The following is an 18562-nucleotide window of genomic DNA, read 5'->3' on the forward strand; positions in this document are numbered from 1 at the left end:
TTAGAAGCCTGCAGCAGTGAGACTACGTGCCAAGGCTGGTTAATGTTGTTGTTCGAGTGTATCTAAAAAGAAGCATCCAGTTGAAAATACTGAATTAAGAAATGTTGATGTTAGTGTGTTTTGAGACTACTCAGTTTTTCAGAATTCAGAATATAAAAATGTTGATTCCTCCCCCCCCCCGCTTGGTTAATAGGCTTGAAAACCTTAAATTTTAAGACCCATAAGTCAAAAAAACCCCTATGTAGCCAATTGTACAGAACAGCAGGCACATCTGCTGGCTGAAACCCTGTACTCTGGTGAGTTATTTGGCATGGCTCACAGTGGAATCTGTTGTTCCTGGTCTGCAGTCATGTTCAACCTTGCTTGCTGGAAATACAGAAAAAATACTGCTCTTTTAGATTATAGAGTAGTAGTCTTAAACACTATCCAAGGGATACTGACAGCAAGTCAAGCTCCCAGTTTCAGTTCAGAAGCTTTCCTTTGTGGATGTGTTGTCCTTGCCTGCACTTTCCCCTCCACCCCTGCCAAAAGTTGTGAATTTAATAATTTATCAAGAGCTTCTGTTTAGCTACAAAATCAATAACGTTCATTCTGTGATGATTTTTAGTCAACAAACATAAAAAGGCTGAGGAACCATGAGGGTTAGGTGATGGTTACAAGCAGAGCAAATCAAGAGGTGGTCTGTAATTTCAGGCCACAGAGTCTTTCAGCTTGAAGAAATTTCCAAAGCCAGAGAAATTAGAGGTTGTGATTAAGTGAGAGAGGGAAAGACTGTCGAGATGAGAAAGGGTAGTAAAGGAGAGGGAAGGAGGGCTGTGGAAAGGAGGATGGGGTTTACTGGGGAGACCTTTAGCTAGTGGAGCCAACAGTCCTGAGACAGGATGTCCTGTCCCTGGAAACATTCAAGGCCAGATTAGGTGGGACTCTGACCAACCTGATCTAGTTGAAACACATTTTATGTGTTAATATTTATTTTCCAAGTGCCTAAGTGACCAATTGGTACATAGGTATCATGTAGCAAGTGTGATTTTAAACCAGAAGAGGATAGTTTTAGACCAGGTGGTAGATGCCCCATCCCTGAAAGTGTTCAAGGTCAGGTTGAACAGGGCTCAGAGCAGCCTGGTCTGGTTGAAGATGTTCCTGCTCATTGTAGAGAAATTGGACTAGATGACCTTTGAAAGTCCCTCCCAACCCAAGCCATTCTGTGATTCATCTCCCAAGTGTTTTTTCTGAGCAAAAGACCCTACTGCAAAGTGCATTCCTGGAAGTGTCCATCCCTGGAATCTTACTTCAGGCATTCAGTTGGGACATCCCCAGGCACTTCTCAACTGATACCTGCAGTGACAGGTACTTTAACACCAGTCCCTAGTGACCAAGTACAAGTGAGGACAGCCAGAGATCATCTTTGGGAGGGCATTGCTCCTGACATACTGAAGGTTTTCCTGAGAAGGATAATTGAGGGCAGGTTTAATTAGGGAAACCTGTAGCTTTGTCCTGGTCCTAAAGCCCAAATCTGACTAGCCTGAGAGAGCTGGAGTGCAAATTCATAGAGAGTTACAGTAAGCTGGGGTTTCATACCAAGTGGAGTAACAGACAGTGGTGACTTTTCTAAAGAAAAAGACAAAATTAAATGAATGAAAAGGATGAGTGAAGTGGAAGAAAATAAATTATAGCACACTCCATTAAGTATCTTTGGGAGATGATACTGGAGAATTGTCTTGGTTGCTTTTGGCTTTCTCATTAAATTTTGGGCTTCACTCCCCAGGCAAAGGGAATATTACACAACAGAGAAATGGTGTGTAGGAAAAAAAAGGAAAAATATCTTAGTTGCAACCATTGCTGAAAAAGTATATAAAAATACATTATATGGGAGTGTAAGTGACTTGAAGCGAGATTTCCTGCCATTGGGATTAATCTTCCCTTTGTGTTTCTCCATTGGTTATACAGCTTCAGTAAGGCACAGTGGGGGAAGAAGAGCCACTGGCCAAGCTCTTGACATTTAAAGGTGATACTGTAGTATTCGCTGGACTTTGGCAATCTCTCACTTGTAAACAGCTTGGGTACAGTTTTGATTCTGATCTGAGGTGTGCTTTACTCTCAGCCTGATGATTGGGCTCTACCTCTACAGTGAGATTTTCATCAGTTTTGTGATCTTTTGCTTTGGCCAGTCTTATGCTGTTTTCATGTGTATTTAGATGAGAAATCTGAAGGAGCACATGGATACGATTCCAGTGCACTGCCTCCACCCTGAGCGTGTGCAATCCATTTGAAGCCACATACTGTATAAATGTCTGCCTGCTGTAAACAAGAAAACCAGTTAGCAAAATATTGTGCTCTGAAATAGGTCCTGATGTGGTATCCATGGAAATGCCAGTTTTTACACTACATAATAAACAGGCAAGGAGTCCAGTTGTTGTGTCTGGCCTTGGGAAGGTTACGTAAAGTTTTAGCTGTGAACTGGCTTGACTTGCTTGGAAAAATATGCAAAGCTTGTTTATAACCTTTTTTTCCCCCTCCTTTCTTTTCTAACTTCTCGCCATCATAGGGCACACAGTTGATTTTCAGTGCTGCTAAGGAACTGGGACACTTGTCAAAGCTGAAGGTATTGTCCTGCATGGCTTCTGTTATTGTCCCTGTGTGTAAGCATGGAGGTGTAGTAGTGCATAGCATGTCTTGTGCTTCCAGTGGTTTGTCACTGAATGCAGTTGTAGAGAAATGCTTTTAAATGCATTAAGTGTGCTTTTAAATGCATTCTACTAACATTAGTGTAGTGTTTAACAGTTACTTTTATTGTGAGTTTAATCATCAAAGTAGTTTTTCTCTTCTGTAGATACAGTGGTCAGTTTTGGACATCAATTTAAAATGAAAAAAAGTAGATTTCTCAATTATCTGTCCAGTTTCTCTGTATCCCCATATGTAAAAGGGAGTCCCTAATGAGGTGTTGGTTGGAAAGACGATTGTGCTAGCTGTGGATGAATTATATGGACTGTTACAAAAATAACTGTTATGGAAGAGAGCCTGTGTCTGTAAATTCCTTCTGCGTGGGCTCTCTTTACAGGCAAGCTGGCATTTAGCATGAATGCTATGTTGATGTGTTTTGACAGTGCATGACATGACAGTGCATGACATGAGCATTATGAAGTGCATGCCACCTCATCATAAGCAAATCAAGCACTAATTCACTGATCACGACAGGAATGGCATGAGAATAGTGACGCCTTCCAGCATTCAAATTGCACTATGCTGTGGTTGGACTTGTGCTACAAGACACATATTGTGCAAGAGGAGGTCTAAATCTGAAGCGTCACAGTACACAAACTGTTCTGAAAGGGAGCTGAACGTGAACTCTCTCTTGGAGCGTGATCAGGGAAATATTCCCAGACCAAAGGACATTCTCCTAAGTGATTAGGAGTAATTTAAAAATTTATTTGTCCCTTTCTATAGTGTGTTTTTGTCTTGCACACTTAATACAGCTGTTTTCATACACCTATCTATTTCCCTTGTCCAGCAGACACATTTTACATACACGTTTATGAGCCAGGCCAGTACACAACTCATTTAAAGTGGTGCTTATTAGCAATCCTAGTAAGTGATCTGGACATGCAGGTGTGTCATTACACGTGCACACTTTTCTCCAGCTGCATTTTGAGGCCTTTACATAGCAGTTAACAGCCACATAACATAAACCTTGAAGTGTGGCTCTCCGGGGGAATAGCTGTCACTTGTGCTGAGTGATGTCCTCATGCACTCCCACGGTCAGGCTGTCCTCCCTGGTGATGTGGCTCCTAAGGATTGCATTTCCTTCACTGCTTCCTGCGCTTGCAATGCTGTGTGTCACTTCCGTGGGAAAAATGGGTAGGAAGGAGCTTTGTAGCCAGCCTGGGAGAATGGGAGCTGAACCACAGCATCCAAATGTGACTCCTGTTTCCTGTGAGTATCCCCTTCCCCCTTCAAAAACATCAGCAAGAACGCAGCATTTGCAGAAGAGAAGCCATCCCTGCCTTCTACATGCCCTCCTGCTGTCTGAGGGGCAGAGCTCCAGATTTGCTCTGTTCCTTCTCCCACGTCACAAGGACGGTCTGTAAGTTCCTGTGGCTTGCTTGCATTCTTGAGCATGGCCGCTGACATTCAATGTTGTCTTTTACTTGTTCCATATGTTCTGGAACTCGAATTTCCAAATATATGCAGGGTGCCTTTTGCCAGGAATGAGTTGGAAGCTTTGCTGGTTTCTGTTTGCACTGGTCACATGAAGGCCATCCCTCAGCAGCGGCCTGTCTTCAGTTCAGTTACAGTAAAGCTTGACTTTGTTAACTCTGGGGTGCACTTTTAGAAATGCACATAATCATGCAAATCAGGCAAGCCCTGGGGTGTGTTCAAACCTTTATTTGCATATCCACATATAGAACTGCAGCAGCACAGGTACACAGGATTTTATATGTGACAAGAGAGTCGTGCTCAAGTGGGAAAGCACTCTACCACCTGAATTTTGGAAACCTTTATGTGAACCAACATTGTGTCCAAAAAGTTCTAGAAGAACAGGAGTGTTACGAGAGTGTAGATTGTTTGGGTCCTTGTGAGCATCGTGGATATTACAATTTTTTATCCTTTTGTTTTTGCAGGCACATACAAGCTAACAGGGAAGGCATGAGTAAATGGTTCTTCAGAGCCACTCTGCTCTGCATTTTGCAGTTCCACTAAAATCCTGGGAAAATTATGGGATGAATTTTAAGCTTTATTGGTCTTAAATAGAACAGGGAGAACAGAGCCCTAGTGAATCAGATAACTCAGCTGAAAACTGAGGCTGACAGACCTGACAAGCACAGGCTCTCATCCCAATGACAAATCAATTTCACAGTGTATTTTAAAATGCTCAGAAAGCCAACCATAAACCTATCACCTAGGTGCCACATATCTGCCTCTCAGTTTTTATCAAACTCTTTCTGCTTGGTTTGCTTAATAGCCAGCAGCTGGAGCAGGGAGCAGCGACCTCCCCTTCCTTTTGTTGCCCTCAGGCTAAACAGCCAGGCTCTGACCACAAAGTTTCTCCTAAGAGTACTTGTGCAGAATACAAGGATGAGTTTGACAAGTTTGTTGGGTTGTTCTGGTTTTTTACTTCTTCTGCTTGAAGCTGCTTTATTATTTGACGTAAATATTTGTGTCTTGCTCCTGGTTGGCAATCTGGGAAGTGCAAGGTAGCACTCTGCACAGTCCTTTATAGGAACAGTGTGGGATTTGCAGAGGGCAGGTACGCAGGGGAATGACAGTCGTGGGCTCCTCTGTGAGTAGGTGCAAGCATTGCCAGTCCAGTCACTGGGTTATTTTTATATGTGTTGAAGTAAATGACACTGGGAAATTCAAAGAAAGCAGTGACGTGTTGCTGTGCATTGAGAGCATGGGCACCAGGGGAATGACCGCTCAGAACAGGGCTGAATGAGCTCTTCAGGTGTTTAAGAGAAAAATGTTGAGAAAGAGAAACCACCTGGTTTCTGTCACAGTCTGGGCAATCTGGCAGGCAGGCCTAAAAAGTCATTTTAACAGATGTGAAAGTCACTCTGCCTTGGAAACACAGCTACCCTCACTAAATTGGCCTCTCCTACAAATGTGACTTTGGGCTCTGGCTGATTTTGCACTTTATCTGACTGTCAGAGAGAGAAAAGAATGCTTTACCCTCTGTCTACTGAAGTGTGAAGCCACATCATCTTCAACTGAATTACTCCCAGCTCATGAAGAAGAGGGAGGAGAGGTATTTGCTCCTTTCAGGACAGCTTGTCACAACAGAAGATACTCTGCAGCCTACAGAGTACTCTGCCACTGCACATGGGTCCCTAGACCAGGAGCATCCTGTGTGGGGGAGAGAGGCAAGTGGAGGGACGTCTCCACTACTCAGGGAAGCACAGTGTGAACTTGTCTGAGGTACTGACAACTTGAGAGGCATCTTCTGTGCAGTTTAATGCAGCACTGTGTGAAGCTGCCAGCTAGATGTCTGTGGGAAGCGTGGCAAATGCCTCGCACTGCGCCTGAACTGCCGTGATCCCTGTCTCCATCAGGCAGGAGATGGATCGCAGTGGATAATGAATAGGAACAGCACCAGGCAGCATGAAGGATCACCAAGCTGTAAGATAGCCAGCAGGTCTGTCTGTGAAACGCGCACACGGTGCCACACACTAGGCATGCTTTACTGAAAGGCAATTTAGCAGATGTGTATCCTGGGAAGTGTCTCTTATTGGAGGCTATGACATGCTTAAAGTAGCATAAATAGCCTTTGCCTGATTTGCCTGCATCTTCTTCATGAATGCTTTAGCACCCAAGCTGCAGTCAGCTGGCCTGACCCTCCAGTTAGAATTTGAGTTGGTGCAAAGCTCTGCTCCTAAAATATGCTGTCTTCTCCTGAGACCTAGACTAAGCATCAGAGAGAAAGAGCTTAGTGAAATACCAAAGGATGGCACATCCTTGTTGTCAGCCAGGAGTCCTAACAGGGGTGTGCTCCCACTGCAGGAAAGGGAATTCTTTCTCAAGTGATTCTGGCTGTTTGCCAGATGGTGGGTCTTAGATGGTGGGTCTTAATGGGAACAATGTATTCTTTTAGCAAACATATTTTCTAGAACATGGTTTTTGTTTTTCTTCCTCCACACCGATGACATGATGAATTAGTGACCTTTGTAGTTGGAAGAACTAAAAAATCCAGAAACAGCGTATAACAACTTTGACTTATAGTTACCAGAATTCCTTGATTTAGGTGGTGTTTTGAAAGTTTTGTTGTAGCTGCTCTAGAATGACAGTGGTAGCAGACAGACTTTTGTTTGGGTTTTCTAGAGACAAACTGTGATTTTAAATTGTCACTTATCTCTGTCCACTTCCTTTCCTTATTTATGTCTTCTGTGCCTGCAAAAAAAAAGAGAGAAAATGAGTTTATTTTCAAGTTAAGCTGTAATAAATGACTCTGAGAGATTCCATTAACTCTTCCTTAAACAGCTGAATTAATGCTGTCACCACATAACTACAGCGTGAATCCAGAAAAAGTGATGATAGGGGATACTCCTTTTCCTTTAGCTTCTGATAGCATGCCCGTGTCAAATATAATGGTTGTTTGCAGGATCATATGGTGAGAGAAGAAACTAGGAGTCTCACTCCAAAGCAGTGTGCTGTTCTGGACCTGGCACTGGATACAATCAAAGTAAGTGATTCCATTTCTGTCTCTGTCATTCCCTTACTCCATCCCCAAATCCTATTTGGGAGGACAGTGCATGTCCCAGTTCAGGAAATGGCAGGAGTTTGTGTAAACCTGAATAGGCTCAGGTAACTGGCACACTGGGAGTCAGCATACTTATAGTGCTTTGGAAGAGGAAAGCCATGTGCTTATCAGTTGATATCAGTTGTTCTAGGAGCTGGATTTCCAGTACAGAAGCTGTTTTGTGAATTTTTCCAACTATTTCCTGTCCGCACGTGCAATAGCACATACATGTCGGATGCTGATTGCAGTTCTTGCTCAGTATTTTTCCTGTTTCTTTTTACTCTTAGCAATATTTCCATGCTGGTGGGAATGGCCTGAAGAAAACCTTCTTGGAGAAGAGTCCAGACCTGCAGTCACTTCGATATGCTCTCTCTCTCTACACTCAGACCACAGACACTCTCATCAAAACCTTTGTCCAGAGTCAGACAGCTCAGGGTAAGACTCTTTTGTGTTGTTGGCAGAGTTGAATGGAGCTCTCCACTCTGTTCATAATTTCTCTGTCTTGTACTGCCAGTTTGTAGAGTGCTTTTGGCAGTAACGTTTCTGGAAACGTGACAGTTCAGTTTAAAACTGGAAAGGAGGAAAAGGGGGTTATTTCCCACTCCATGACTACATTTTGAGAGAGCAGAGATGTGTGGAACATAAGGCTTGGAGTGTTTGTGGTCTTTTTTCTCTGCAATCCTTATCAGTCACGTTTCATGAATTAATGTGGGTGGGTGACTTAAGTGAAATTTGAAGTTACTGTACTGAGACTTACACAGTGGTGTGGGGGACCATTTCAGCGAGACACCACTGCAGAAACTAGTCAGTGCCTGTGTCACAGGCCAGCTGCCAGCACAGCCCAGGCAGGCCTGACTAAGGCTGATTGACAGCAACGTGATGAGTCATGGAGCTACAGGATATGTGGGAGCTAGATGTTTACAGATCACCACAGTATATTAATAAGCTGCTGGGATGGGTCACCACAGTTTTTGGTGGCTCTCTGGGAAGCCTTATGGCTTAGTGGTACTGTTTCATTGAATTTGAAGGGGTAAACAGTTAGTTGTCTCTGTCTTTCATTGCTGTCATGTGAACATCTCCAGATTGTTTTACAGAATAATTTGGTCTCTAGTCAAGGACCTTCACCAGCTGACTATGAGTCTCATAATCTCAGTAAGAGGGGACAGATGCTACTAGAGGTTAGGTCAAACCCCAAAACTAATGCTTTTAAGCTTTCAGGATGTTTAAATACAAGCCTTGTCATTAGGCTACTTCATCTCAGCAGCAAAGTAGAACTCCATGGGGGCGTCCTCCTGCCATCTTTTTGCATTGGATCCTTCTCCTTTAATCCTTCCAAGAGCTGGCAACCACACAGATGGTACTAACTCTGCCAGCATACCATCACACCGAGCCCCAAAATCAAGGGGAAAGCACTCCTTAGTTGACAGACTTTTCCCATTTGTGCAAATGAGTCTGCTTGATACTGGCATTCTCTGAGTAGAAACTACAGAGATTTTGTAAGCAAAGCAAGGTTTGTTTCTAAAGTGAAAGGTTGAGTGTAGTTGGGGGGGGCTGAATCATCAGAAGACAAGACTCAGGGGGGACCTGAAACTTACCTGAAAGGAGGTTGTAGTGAGGTGGGAGTTGGTTGTGATATGTCTCATATGAAAGGATAAGAGGAAATGGTCTTAAATTGTCCCAGGGGAGGTTCAGATTAGATATTAGAATTTATTTTTTTCATTGAAAGGGTGGTTAGACATTGGAGCAAGGTCCCAGGGAGCTAGCAGAATCTCTGGGAAGCGTTCAAGAGGTGTGGATGTGGCACGTGGGGACATGGTTTAAGGGTGATTATGGTGGTGCTGGGTTTACAGTTGGACTAGATGATCTTGAAGGTCTCTTCCAACCATGACGATTCTGTAATTCTGTGATCCCTGCCTTTAGAGGCATGGTCTAGTCTTGCTTAGGTTGAAACACGCTGCATTAAAACATTGAAATTAACTAAAAGTCAGTACCTGCCTCTGAGAGAATGGTCCTGTAGCTGTGTCCCAGCAGAGCAACGATGACATCCAGTGGCCAGACAGGTCAAAGACTTCTACATCCACCAGGGACTCCAGGAACTTGGCTGTTGTCATCAGTTACTCAAAATACTTTTTAACAGGGAACTTGAGTACACACTTGAGTGCTTTCAGTTTTTGCTGCCCTATGCAAATGTTTCACTTTACATATCCAAACCACGAATCGAAGCTATTTTTTTATGTGGATACTGTTACATTGCCATGATGACCCAAGATACAAGGAAGTGTGCTGCAATGCAATGCCATTCTCCAGTCCATACTGCAGTCAGGAGTGTTTAAAATTAGAGGAAGAAATTGTTCCATTGAAGTCACAAAGTGACAAATTCAAAGCTGTTATGAGAAAGCAGGTTTATGCAATGCATGATTTGACTGTAGAATTTCACTGGGGGCAAATATTTAGCAGAAACACAAAGATAATAGAACATAATCTCTAAGCAGCAGGAACATAGAAGTTTGCCACAGATGTGTGCCTGGGTATTTATGTATTTTTTAAGCTTAGAAAGAATGAAGCTCTAGCTTTAGGACATAAGATGCACATGTTACGAGGTCATCAATTATATCTCATAGCTGACTGAGGGCATTTTTTGTGACTTATCTGAGCCACTTTGTAGAACAGGTACTAGGCATGGTAGGCCACTGAGCTGGTCCAAATCAGCATCTTGTATATTAGTGGGCTTGAGAGTTTTGGACCCTGTTTGGGGAATAAAATATTTGAGCTCCTCCACCTAATATCTATGATGGAATATCTCTGAGAAAGGCATGACTCTCTCCTGGGATTTGGGCTAAAGAAGAATATTACTTGTTTACACTTCTACTTACAGCTGGTAGGTGGGTTTGGAGATCTGCACACACATTGAAGGGGCAGAAAGGACAGCACCTCTATTTGCAGCTGTGACTCATGTTTCCCTTTGCACAAGTTAAGTGTCCCACAAGCCCATGGGAGGACATGGCTTCATGCAGAATTATTTAAATGCTGCTTGCTTCTCTTACTTCACTGTTCAATGGTTGCTTCTTCCAGTTTGTGAGGTACCTACCACTCTCATTTCCTTACTGAGCAGGCTTCAATAGCACTATGCTGTTAAATATTTGCTCTGCAGATCTGGATCAGGGCTTGCAGTTTAGTTATGCCAGCACAAATTCTGTTCTTGTTTTAACCCAGACAAACCCTTAATCACGGACAGCCTTGCTCTCCAAAGCCTGGACTGGGGCAGAAGACCTAGGAGGATATTTTGTCTGTTATTAAGAGCTAGAATATTTGTCTTGTGTTTAAGTGACACTGCTGATTGTATTGTAATTCATACTCTTCTCTCTTTATCCTGCTTTCTTCTTGCCTTTTGAATTCATGTCTCAGTGCATGATGGGAAAGGTATAAGGTTTACCGCTAATGAGGACGTTCTTCCTGATAAGGGTATGTTCAAGATTAATGTTGTTACCATAACAACATTACCCAACTGCCTTGCTTTTGAAGTCATCTTGCCCATGCTCAGAAGCCTTTTCCAGAGTCCTGTTTCCTGTAGTTCCCTGTAGAAGTGAACTTTCACTGAATGCTTGCGTCCCAAAGAAGAGCCACAGGTTGCGCGGTTTAGAAGTCTGTACCTTGCCTGAGAGTCTGTCCCCAAGCTTGAGATTGATTAATGGGATATGAACCTTGTCTTGAAAATGGACTGTTTTTTGGGAGATGCTGCAGACTTGTTCCCCTACCCTCTACCATGGGCTGTGTATTTCAAGTCTTGGACTTGCATGTGTATGGTTTGCTGAGAAGGGCTACTGTAATACATGGAAATGTCTGATTTGCACTCAAGGTTATGCCAAGCTTGAACCACCTGGCTTGAAGGGGGGTAGCTAAAGGTCTGGGTGCTCAGGAGACCCCTAAAAAAATTAAGTCTTGTAATGTTTCATCTCTCAATTTATTTTTTGCTGTCCAAAGTCTTTTTATTATCTTAGGTGAAATACATCTGTAACCCATTGCACGAGCTCAGTTCTGTAGTTTCACCTTTCAGTATTGCAATACCAATGAGATTTTCATGTTAAGAATTAAATCTGCAAACGTGTGTACGCACACAGTTGTACGTGCTCAGCTGGCATTTTTCAAAGTGGACTTTTTTTTCTGTTAATTTCAGTTAGTAGAACAAGATTTTTGTATGAAAAGGAAAGAACGAAGGTAGGAATAAAACAATAATCTAAATTTTGTCATCCTCAAAGGTAATGGGGAAATTCCACTGTCATTCTTCTGAAGCATCAGTGTCTCCTTTATAACCTATTAATTGCACTAAAGATCAATAAAATGAAGACCTGAGTGTTTGTTGGCTGATGTTTCTGTGGATTTGGCAGTTACATACTGTTGGTAATCCTGTCTGTTCCTATGGAAAACACCAACATCTGTAAGTGACGGACCCACACCATCAGATGAGTCAGGTCAATAATTAAGCCTACCAATTTTAAAGCTCTGTGCTCATATACAAAAAAGTGACACTGCCCTTCTAAGTGGGGAGGAAACAGTACATTCAAGATCACATTTGTTACAGCCTAAAGATTGTTTAGTGTACTCAGGTCAAGCATTAGAATCTACCCTAAGGTTTGAGGTTCTCTTTTGGTTACTCAGATACTTTTATATTAATATGACTTTCACTGCCTACAGTTTTATGGCATGTAATTCTCTTCAGAGAATTGCACAGATTACCTCTCAACCTCTTGGATTTTAAATGAGTGGTTTTGCTGCCTGCAGACCATTCTTGTGTAAGTTGATTTGTTAGATCTAATCAAAATGTTTGATTCCTTATCTAGAATTTCAAACAGACCAGTTTTTCCACTTAGTAATGTGTCTTAGCCTCAAAACTGACAAAGTAACACTGCTAGTCATAGGTACTCAATTAGCCTGTAGGTATCTCAATTACAACGGCATTGCTAATTCTCAACCTAAGGTCAGGCAGTTATCAAAGAAAAAGTAAAATCAATCTCACTATCTTATCAAAGACTTCATTTTCATTTGCTAAGCAGTCTTATTCTGTAATTACATGACACCTTGATTTTACTACCCAGAAAAATGTCATTTCCACATACTCCATAATAATCATGATTGAAAGTTAAAAAGATGAAAAAATCATAATACGTGAACGGTAAGGTTCATGAGATCTTCTGTCTCTGTTACAACATGCTATCTTCTCCTCTCTGAAGCTACATCTTGTTTTGTCCCTGACTAATTGATAAAGGGAAACAAGTATGCAAATTGTGAGTACTTCTCTCTCATCATTTTTGGTGCACAACAGAGAAGGGGTTCTCATTATCTTCCAAAAGGAAGCAGATGGGCAATCAGGATGACAACTTTTAACTGATGTACAGCATGGAAAAAGGTTGTTGGAGGGTGAGACTGCACTATAGCTCTGTGCAAATCACTAGCATCTGTGTATTTTTTTCCCCTAAACTTCCTCTCTTGTGCGATGTCCTCTCCTCCTCTTTTCTTTTTGTTGCTGGGGTTTTTGTCCTCCCTTCTTCCCTGAGCAGACAGGAATGCCGATGCCCACCACTGGAATGCCTGCATGTACACACAATACCTTGGCAGGAACCTCTGAAAAATCCTTGCTCTCTGTGAAGGTCCACTGTTGAGCATTAGGTCTTTTAAATTCTTTTGAAATTCTTACTGTTATTCTCAATAGGATGTGATCTTCATGGTGGAGTGCAAGAAATGTTAGCGTTCATGCGTGTGGGGCATGCAAGCCTGATGATATCTTGCATTAACGTGACATTATTGGTGTTGACTGAAAAGCTGGCTATGGAAGGTGCACTGTGAAAACACCATGTTGTCTTGCTGAGGCCAAGACTGGTGCCAATAAACAGTAATCCATGTGTGCACGGGGGGGTGTCCATTTTCTTCCAACAGGCTCCGGTGTGGATGATCCTGTGGGTGAAGTGTCCATACAGATCGACCTGTACACGCACCCAGGGACTGGTGAACACAAGGTCACGGTGAAAGGTATGGCAAAACGTGTTACTGCTCAGGCTCTGTGACTGCATCGAGGCAAATCTCCAGTTGGCAGCCATGATAGTGTTAGCTCATGGGATCTGAGTCCACAATTGTTTTCTCTGTTTCACATCAGGAACATGTAGAGAAACAGCAAATGAGCTTGTCCAGCCAGTGACATGGCAATGTACAGCCCTGTTGTTTATTGGCAACGATATAAGCAGTAAACAAAAATCAGATGATGGCTCTCACCAGGCGCCACAGTTTAGTCTGTGCTGCAGAGAACGGGGCAGCGTGACAGGGTGATATTACGAAACTGTTCAGTGTATAGCCAGAGATCACAGAACCAGTGAGAGTTCAGAGGCTCCTCTCCCCCATCCTGAAGGCCACGTTGGTCCCTGAAGAGCCACTCTGAAAATAGACAAAGTAGTGATTCATCCCAGGCTTCTTCTTCCTCCTTCATCTCCTTTTCTTGAATACAGCATACTTAAATACTTTAATTTCCTCTACAGATTTACATGAAGAGTTCTTCAGGCCTCTCTTTTGGCTAAATCTACACTGCAGTGCAAAAGCTGATTTTCAGAGCTATTTCGTCTGCTTCAGTCTGTTCCCTGTAGTGACCTGAGAGAGAAAGAGAATTAAAAATCTAATAACTGTGGATTCTGGAACCACTCACAGCTCATGTTGTTTGTTTGTCTTACCTGCAGTCTCATTTTCCTTTTCAACAGAGACCTTAATATTGGCCTCCAAAATCCTTTTTTTTTCTTATCCCACCCATAAGGCAGATGTAAGCACTGAACTGTCAAGGCAACCTGCCCGGAGCTGCAGGGATGCCTGTTTTCTTGGGCTGATTTTTTGACAATGCATATAGCAGAAGCTGTATGTCCCAAACATTAAATTCCCTTCACAGACTTTAAATTAGATCCAAAAAGCATATACATCTTTGTAGTACAAAATATATACACTGCCCATGCGTGTTGTGACATTGCCCCCTGAAGCAAGAAACTGAAAGCAGGGTGGGGTGGAAAGGTGTCCTGAGCAATGGGAACAGATGATAACTCTCTTTTCCAGTTGTGGCAGCCAACGACCTGAAGTGGCAGACGTCTGGCATGTTCCGTCCATTTGTTGAGATCACCATGATTGGGCCCCATCAGAGTGACAAGAAGAGGAAGTTCACAACCAAGTCAAAGAGCAACAACTGGGCTCCAAAATACAATGAAACCTTTCACTTGTAAGTGTGAAAAATAGCCTAGGGATCTGGTGTGGCAAGTGCAGATGCAGAGGGCAGATAGGGGTTTTCAGTGTCCACAAACAGCCTGCTCAGGGCCCAGAAGAGTGTGTGAACCAGTAGCTTGGCCCCGTGCCTGGTTCCTTGGCAGGAAACACTAGATCATGGGAATTTTTGCTGCAGGTGGGGTGCTGAGGGGTCTGTTCTGTACCAGGAGAGTCCTTTAGCTACCTTCTATGCACTGTGTGTCCTATGAACGTATTTTACTCTGTCATTTTAATGAACTTTGTATCTTTTATTGGTAGAGTTGAGGCTAAAAGTTCATTACATGTTTTTCGTTCTCTTAACCTCAGTGTGCATTTTTATCCCTACTTGACCTGTGGGACATGCTTTCTGAACTTGTTTCCAAGGATACAGCCCTTGGAACTGGTGGTTGCACTGCTAAAATTGCAGTGTTTCTCAATGTCGAGTATTGATCTCTTCTTATTTGGCTTTCTTTCATTATTACAAAGACATATTCCTTCTTTGAAGGCTCAACAAAGGGAGCTGCAGGCTAGTGCTCACTCAGCTGTACATGTAAAAATTAGTGGAGCAGAGCTGACCAGCAAAAGACTGTGAATCTCTGGGGAAGAGGGAATGTTCATATAATTTTTCTATTCTGTGGGAAAAGTCAGGCTTCCTCTAAGTGAAGAGGTTTTGTTCCTTTTATTCTTTTAATTTTAGCAACATCAGAAGGGTTGGGGATTTATTTTTATTAGCTTTTGCTTTAATGGAAGGTTTTGAATCTTTAACAAAGACCTCATCTAATTAAAATAGTAATTCTGAAATGAAGCAACCCTTAAGAGAAGCAGAAATGTTTAAAGTCTTCTGAGTTGAAAATCTATTAGCATGGCTTTAATATTCCATGCTCCTCTCATTTCACAGTTTAATACACACACACACCCCCAAGTTGCAAAGGCAACTTGATAAGGGTTGTTGTGGTTCTTTTTTTTTAAGTAATCAGGTTGTCTTATCTGCTATAAATCAGCAAAGATGCCCACATGCTATAAGTTTTACTTCTCCCTCTCTGACCAGGGTTTTCTGAAGAAATGAGTTTCTGTGGCTTATCAGAGCACTCTAGTCAGCTGCTGACACCTTTATTTTGCAGAGGAATTTATAGACTTTAGAAACTGTAATTTGTGTGTGTTTTTCAGCATCCTGGGGAATGAAGATGGCCCCGATGCCTATGAGCTCCAAGTCTGTGTGAAGGATTACTGCTTCGCTCGGGAGGACCGGGTACTGGGGATAGCAGTGATGCAGCTCAGAGACATAGCAGACAAAGGAAGCTGTGCTTGCTGGTGCCCCCTTGGGCGCAGGATTCACATGGATGAGACTGGACTTACAATCTTGAGGATTCTCTCTCAGAGAACCAATGATGAAGTTGCCAGAGAATTTGTAAAGTTGAAATCTGAATCCCGCTCCACAGAGGAAGGCACCTGAGCTGAGCTGTGTAATATTCCCTTTTCTCTTCTGCCTTGTGCCAATATGTGCAAGTGTTCAACAATTCTCTTTTATTAATTGCAAAAGGTTTTTTTTCATGTTGTCTTTGTCAGCTCCGATAGCGCACGTGTGCTGTATAGGAAACAAATCCATCAATCTGATGTGAATTATTTATTTTTTAGTAGCTGGGTAAGACACCATAGAGAATGAGACAATCTCTTATTTAAGATGCAAATTCTGCTTTGTGTATATAAATTATTTTATATTGGAGGCTGGAGTTGCTGGGTTTTGTTGATATGCAGCACTGTGATTTTATCCTCTGAAGTTGGCAGGCATTAAAAAGGTTCTACATAATCACACTACGATGCAAACACACAACTGTGTGGAAATTGGGAGGGGATGATTTGGGGGCTTGACAAAGCACAGTTATCTCTCATTGAATTCATGTACTGTGGAGCTGCCTGGGGATCTTCTGTCACAGGTTATGCCAACATGATATGCAGACACCTCAACATCTGCTTAAGAAGGAAGTGGCAGATCGCTCTGGAGATGCACACCGGATGAATGTATGTCCACGGGTGTGCTGCTCTGAGCATGGGAGACAAGTGCAGAGGGGCCTAAGATCTCATAGCCAAGAGCTGCGAAGGCAACACACCAGGAGCAGGCTGCAGCTGCCCTGCCATTGTAATTAGACAGTGTGTCTCGGAGAATGTAAATCCCCACGTGCTGCCGGGAATCCCGCGCCGCCGTGGGGGTGCTGTAAAGCTGCTCAGCTCCGCAAGGCACGCTCCGGCTACCGTGACCAACGCGGTAAGGAAGGGATCAGCGTTAGAGTCGTAGAGTTAGAGCCGTGACAAATTACATGGCTGCTATGTACTTTTTTTCCACTTCAATATTCTTTTGTTAGTTTTTGACAGAGGATTGGATAATTTCATACTTGCAGGCTTTCTGTAGCATTTTGTTACCCTGGAGTAGCTTAAGACCATTCCTCACTATGAACCCAGAAACGATGGCTTGCCTGGGAGAGAGGAAGACACCTCCCCTCTGCAAGCCCTCAGTCTGGAGTGCTGGTCAAGGGGCAGCACGTTTGTTTGGTTCTGATCTTGAAGATGCTGTGATTGATCCACGCTGATTGTCATTAATCTTACGATACCATTGATGATACCATTGAAATATTTTTGCACTGTCTTAAAGAAGCATCCTGCTTTTGTTTTCTTGCAAAACAAAACACTGTCCTGAGTGAAGTAATTGCAGGGAGGTCAGAATTTCTGACTGAAAATTCGTAAGCAGGAAGGTCTGGAATGGTGATTGCACCTGAGGTATGTTTGTTGGAGGGTTTTTATTGGGGATATTTTTGCTTTTCCAGCTGCCCTTGTGCTCTGGAAAGTGCAGCTGGAACAAGCCAGTCCTTGCCCATAAAGTACTGTAATACTGTCAATAAATTCAAGGACTGCAATTGAATGACCTTTTTTTTTCCTTTCTATTTTCTCTGATACTTGTACAGCTGTATGATGTGACTCCTGTATTTCATAGGCCTGCTGGTAGAGTTCTGAGACAGCACATCTGCTTTGTTCTTGTCCATGGTGTGTTATACTAATGCTCTTCAAAACTCCACGCTATTTGTCATGATTTTGAATCATTGTACGTGCCATTGTTATGAGAACTGTTAGTATGGTCTTTAATAAACTCTTTTAGCAGCATTTGGAGTCATCTGTGGAAATATAACTGTAATTGGGTTTGCTAAACCATGTACAGAAGAATCACAACAGCATCTTCGTAAATCTGGTTTAGCACATAGATTTTTTTGGTGCTGTAGATACCCAGCAAATTCCCCCCTCCTCCACGGTGCCTCTATCTAGGACATCTTTCCCCGAAGTCCGTAGCTTCTGATAACACACTAGGACATCACAGAAAAGCATAGAGAATAGCTTAGTTCCTTTTTTTTTCTCCTGTCTGGCCTTTAAGTCACATTCCTTTGTACTAGCATAGTCTCATGAAGGTGCTGAGTGGAAAGACTCAGACAGGCAGTCGGATATTTAGCAGATAAAATGGGAAGAAAAATAATTATGTAACTAACTTGATTCATAACTTTCAGCCTCATATGATCATTAATACTTTGTAGATTGTATTGACAAGAGATGAAAGAATAAGCCTTCTTGATGTCAAGTAAACTACTCCCTCTCCTCAGTTTTTGGGGATTCTGCCAATTTCCAGCAGACAGGGTCAAATAAATCAGAGACTCATATTTCATAATAACATGGCTCTCCGAATTTCTGTGATCGGAGATGCCATTTTTTCCTTGGGTAGCACATGCTCAGCAACAGAGTCCCTTGGGAGGCAGTCCTGGCGGGCAAAGGAATCCAGGAAGGCTGGATATTCTTCAAGAAGTAAATCTTAAAAGGTACAGGAGCAGGGCATCACCATGGGCCAAAAGATGAGCTGATGGGGAAGAAGACTGGTGTGGCTGAACAGAGAGCTTTGTCTGGAACTTGGGAAAGAAAGGAGAGTTTATGACCTGTGGAAGAAGCAGCAACTTGGGAGGACTACAAGGATGTTGTGGGATTATGCAGGGAGAACACTGAAAGGGCCAAAGCCCAACTAGAACTTAACCT

General features: G+C 42.7%; 1 protein-coding gene across 12 annotated transcripts in view; it reads left to right on the forward strand.

Annotated features, from left to right (window-relative positions):
* The window catches only part of UNC13B (unc-13 homolog B), a 209623-nt gene extending 192282 nt beyond the window's left edge, over positions 1–17341 (forward strand). For 7 of the 12 annotated variants that reach the window (XM_032675045.1, XM_032675046.1, XM_032675047.1 and 4 more), the window contains 7 exons: positions 2546–2602; positions 7094–7174; positions 7519–7666; positions 10637–10693; positions 13163–13255; positions 14315–14474; positions 15665–17341. In XM_032675045.1, the coding sequence (XP_032530936.1) occupies positions 2546–2602; positions 7094–7174; positions 7519–7666; positions 10637–10693; positions 13163–13255; positions 14315–14474; positions 15665–15950 (882 nt within the window). In that variant the 3' untranslated portion in view covers positions 15951–17341. The remainder of the gene's footprint in view (positions 1–2545; positions 2603–7093; positions 7175–7518; positions 7667–10636; positions 10694–13162; positions 13256–14314; positions 14475–15664) is intronic. The other 5 variants (XM_032675049.1, XM_032675051.1, XM_032675041.1 and 2 more) reach the window with 2 other exon arrangements.
* The last annotated feature ends 1221 nt before the right edge of the window (positions 17342–18562 follow it).

This window comes from Chiroxiphia lanceolata, chromosome Z (genome assembly GCF_009829145.1).
Source record: "Chiroxiphia lanceolata isolate bChiLan1 chromosome Z, bChiLan1.pri, whole genome shotgun sequence".
Classification (NCBI taxonomy): domain Eukaryota; kingdom Metazoa; phylum Chordata; class Aves; order Passeriformes; family Pipridae; genus Chiroxiphia; species Chiroxiphia lanceolata.